At 35.0% G+C, this 5194-nt stretch overlaps 1 protein-coding gene across 1 annotated transcript; it reads left to right on the forward strand.

Annotated features, from left to right (window-relative positions):
* Positions 1 to 320: 320 nt before the first annotated feature.
* LOC131304383 (cytochrome P450 81Q32-like) lies at positions 321 to 4923 on the forward strand. The gene is made up of 2 exons (XM_058331606.1): positions 321 to 1264; positions 4097 to 4923. Exons 1-2 carry the CDS (start codon positions 380 to 382, stop codon positions 4715 to 4717), a joined length of 1506 nt encoding a protein of 501 aa, XP_058187589.1. The 5' UTR covers positions 321 to 379; the 3' UTR covers positions 4718 to 4923.
* Positions 4924 to 5194: the final 271 nt, after the last annotated feature.

Consider the following 5194-nt stretch of genomic DNA (forward strand, 5'->3'; position numbering starts at 1 on the left):
TGCAGCATGTGATGAGAGTTTGAGACTCATGTCTCGATATTAGACGTAAGTTGTTCCTTTTTTGATGACGGCAATTTGTATATATCTTTTGCTTGGTGAATGTGTCATAGTTTCTCAGTCCCGGCTTTCGGAAGGAAATATTCGTATGTGCCGGACGTTCGCAACTATTTGCTTATGTTTGGAAAAATAATGTGGCACGTGAATATTCGCACCCTAAACGTTAAAACCAAAAGCCAAAACGACTTAGGACATTGACCATTCATAATCGAGAACCATTGAAACTACTTTTCAAAATCAACCACGTACCGAAACTGCCCTCTATTTATACCCACACATTATCCTCTCAAATCATATGTACCAATTTTAATCTCAACCAAACATGGAAATCACTCTCCCATACGTCTCTCTCTCAGCTTTCTCTCTCCTCATTGCTTTCATATTCCTCTCACAGATAACCCGCCGGGGCCGCCGCAACCTCCCTCCAAGCCCACCGTATCTTCCGGTCATCGGCCACCTCCACCTCATCAAACAACCTCTCCACCGAACCTTCCACAAACTCTCCCAAACCCTCGGCCCTGTCTTCTCCGTCCGGTTTGGGTCCCAACTCGTCGTAGTCGTTTCCTCACCGTCCGCCGTCGAAGAATGCTTCACCAGAAACGACATCGTCCTAGCCAACCGCCCCAGGACCACAGGCGGAAAGTACTTCGGGTACAACTACACAACCGTCGTTGCCTCCCCGTACGGTGACCACTGGCGCAACCTACGCCGCCTCATGTCGGTCGAAATCTTGTCCACCGGCCGCCTCGACGGCTTCCTATCCATCAGGCAAGACGAGGTCGGGCGCCTACTCCGCCGATTATACCAGAGATCCTCGACCGATTTCGCCAAAGTCGAAATGAAATCGAGGCTCTCGGATCTCACGTTCAATGTTGTTATGAGAATGATCGCCGGGAAACGGTACTACGGGGAAGATTTGGAGAATTCGGCGGAGGCAGAGGAGTTCCGGGAGCTCGTGACTAAGGCTTTCAAGGGCGGTGGCGCATCAAACCCGGCTGATTTCTTGCCGATTTTACGGTGGATTGATTATAAGGGTTTTGAGAAGAATTTGGCGAAAATTCATGAAAGATTTGACAAGTTGTTGCAAGGACTGATCGATGAGCATAGGAGGGATAAGAGTAAGAATACGATGATTGATCATTTGCTGTCGTTGCAAGAGTCACAGCCAGAGTACTACACTGATGAAATCATTAAAGGGATTATTATAGTAAGCACACCTCCCGCCCAATTCATTATTTTGATAGATGAATATGTCATCTTTTATTTTGAAGGCAAATTTGAAGAATCTTACCAGTTAGGCTCTGTTCCATATGAACAGTAAAAGATATTTTAAGAAAAGAGAGGTAATTTCAAGTTTAAAAATTATGTGTTTACGCAAATAATTTTTCTACCAATATAGATTTTGTTTAATAGATTTTATTGAGATCTTTTAAATAGTGCAAAAAAAATTAAAAAATTATTTTTTATTTTCATTATATTTGAGCTTGAAATTACCTTATTTTTGAAAAAGAAAGCGGAACGGCACCTTACTCCCCTCATTTTAATTAAAAATCCGGCCCACAAATCTACACCTTAAAAAAGATGCATTTTTTGGGTTAAAGAATTCAATTTTTTTCACAACTTGAAAGATCTTACTGATATTTATTCCATTCGTTCCAATTTGAGAGTTCATTATTTCATTTTGGGTTATTCCAAAATGATGGTCATTTTCCATAAATGGAAGGAAAAATTTGGTGATTTTTTTCAAAAGTGTCTCTCACAAGTGAATATAAGAATCATAAAGTAGGTAAAATATAGGAGTAATGATCGAAATGATAGGCATTATAGGTGTAATCATTGCATGTTCCTTAAATAGTTGAAATTCCTAAAATGGACTCTCAATTTAGAACGAAGGGAGTATTAATTTGTGATTTTTTTTTTTTGAATAAAATGTATCCTTTTAGAGACTTAGATTTGCGGTTCGGATATTTATTTAAGGATAGATGGAGTAGTAGTAACACTCACTTAGAGCAATCCCAACCAAGCTCTATAATGCTTCAAATCTCTATATTAATTAATGAGAGATTTTTGTAATTCACGCCCTCTTTTTTTCAACTTTTTGTCCTTTATAAGGGATTCTTGGAAGTATTCGTCGTCTTTTTAAAATATTTGGTCTATAAAATGGAGAAAAAATAAATTTGGACCAAATATCTAAAAACGACGATGGATCCCAATCAGATTCTCCGACAACGTACAAAAATTATAAGAAAAGAGAGAATAAATTATAAAATTTCTCTTCAATATAGTCATCCTCTTGATTCATACGAGATAGTTTTTTAATGGGTAAATTACACTTACCTCTCCTGAGGTTTCTGATAAATACATATTATCCTCCCCTCAAGTTTTAGAAATTACTGTCACCTCCCTTACTTTACAAACTAATATGCACCTACCTCCCTTGCCTTTAAATCATGGCTAACAGTGTTAACTTTGATTTGTAAAAGACCAAAATACCCTCAACACATGTAGATTGGATTGCATTAGTCTTCCATGTGCTAACAACTATTCTTTTACTATTAGCATATCATAAGTATATAATACTTTTTTTATTTTTCGAACTCCATATAATATGAGAAATAAAAATTTCAAAAATTATTATTTTTTGGATTGCTATAAGTTGTTAGTACATCATTTTATAGTTGGTTATAATAGTTTTTTGTTTTCATTTCTATCGTTTATACAATTCAAAAAAATATTAAGTTTTGTTGTAGACGAAAACAAAGTAATCTAAAGATAAAAATAAAAATATCAATGATTTTTAATATTTTTATTTGTAGTGTACCTCTTAAAAATCAAAATTTATTTTATTTTAGTTTGATGATTATTTCTTGTCAAGAAAAACCAAAATAAGATTAAACTTTTGATAGAAAATCAAAATTAGAAGACATCAACATTATAACTTTTTCCCTTAATTTTTGGTAGTTAAACTTCCCATAAGATGAGAGAAATTATTCTTTACAAGTTGAAAGAGCTTTTTAGTGTATCTATTAATACTTAGTTTGAATTTTTTTTTTATATTTATGTTTATCATAAAGACTAACGGCAAAAACAAAAGAAATCGGTTAATAACATAAAAATTCACTAATGATAAGAAATTGAATGTTGGACCAATAATAAAATAAAATTGAATCATGTATTTTAGAAGAACAAAATAAGATAACAATGTAGGTAAAGGCATAAAGCCTATGAATCTTGTCTTTAGGTTACTCTTTTTTTTTCTTTTTTTTTTTATCTTGGAGAAAATTTAATACTTTTTGGGGTTGTATAAAGGAGAGAGATTAAAAAAATATTATGACCAATGATAAAAAGATACGAACATTAAAATAATTTAAAATATTTTAAAAAATTTATTATTATTTCTTATAATAGCATTCAAAAAATAAAATAGTTTTCTATACTTGTGATATGTTAATACTAAAACAATGTGTTAATTTAGAGCACGATAGACACTCAAATCTACATGTACTGAGGGTATTTTGGTCTTTTTGTCTTCAAAGTTAACACCATTAGCCATATTTTAACTGCAACGGGGTAGATGCATATTAGTTTGTAAAGTAAGGGATGTGACAGTAATTTCTAGAACCAGAGGGGAGGTCAGTGTATTTGTCAAAAAAATGAGGTCAGTGTAATTTACCCAAACAATTTAGATCACAACAATGTCAATATCAAATATGTTGAAACGACTTTTAAACACTCTTAGAAAAGAAATATTGTTGATCTTTTAGCAACTATATCATACAGTACGATAATTCGTCACAAATTATCTTTACAATGGTACATTAAAGTATTTTAACATTAATAACCACATTATTCACAAAAGTTACTCTTATAACAATATTCACAACTAAAAGTCACAACAATGAAAATATTTTGCAACTGCCTATCAAAAAAAAAACAGCCTCAAAGTTTATGTAGGTGCATTGTAGATTTATGCCAAGCACTTCATAGACTATAGTCATTATACATGCAGTTTCTAATTTTGTTCACTTGTAATCTGAAGGTCATGATACTAGCCGGGACAGACACATCAGCAGTGACGATGGAATGGGCAATGACCTTTTTGGTAAACCACCCAGAGGTGTTGATGAAGGCTAGAGCTGAGCTAGACGCTCATGTTGGCCAAGATCGCCTGATTGATGAACATGATTTAAACAAGCTGCCTTATCTTCAAGCCATCATATCGGAAACCCTTCGACTTTGTCCAGCAGCTCCAATGCTATTACCACACATGTCATCAGATGCTTGCACGATTGGGGGATACAGTGTGCCACGCGACACACTCTTGTTAATCAATGCATGGGCCATTCACAGAGACCCTAAGGCTTGGGATGACCCAACAAGCTTTAAACCGGAGAGGTTTGAAGTTGGGGAAGTGGAAAGACACAAGTTAATGCCATTTGGGTTAGGAAGGAGGGCATGTCCTGGGGAAGGCTTAGCACAGCGTGTTATGGGCTTGGCATTGGGATCATTGATCCAGTGCTTTGAGTGGGAGAGGATGGGTAAGGATCTTGTTAATATGAGTGAAGGAAACGGGGGTACCATGCCCAAAGCGGAGCCATTAGAAGCAATGTGCAAAGCACGTGATGTCATAAAAAAGGTTTTCTCTGCAAAAGATGCTTGAGCAATATTTCATCAGGTTGTAGTATATATGCATTTCATGTGCTCATAGTTAAATTTTGTATGCTACAATAGTTTTAGTTTTCTTTCTCTATTTGTTTTGCTTGTATTATTCTGGTAGTCTAAAATAACTATTGTGTAGCTATAAGATGATTTTCAAAACAAGTCAACATCATCTATGTTAATTTCTTAATTAGGTTTTATTGTTCATTTCATTTTCTTGTAGTTCAATTTGCATGTTGGGATAGTACTGTTGCATTCCTCTCTTAGCAATGACGAACGCAAGAACCGTTGAAAGTTTACTCCAAAGCCAGCGCTCTAACATTCTTGTGATTGATAAATGCACTTAATTTGCCGTGTTGGAACCAACTCTAAATTACTACTAAATTAGAGCTTTTTTCCAAAACTATGCTTCACGCAAGACACTAGAGGTTCTTTCTTAAAATCGGCAAAAGAAGATATATTAATAATAGAAGGAGAA

This window comes from Rhododendron vialii, chromosome 10a, assembly GCF_030253575.1.
Source record: "Rhododendron vialii isolate Sample 1 chromosome 10a, ASM3025357v1".
In the NCBI taxonomy this organism is placed as follows: domain Eukaryota; kingdom Viridiplantae; phylum Streptophyta; class Magnoliopsida; order Ericales; family Ericaceae; genus Rhododendron; species Rhododendron vialii.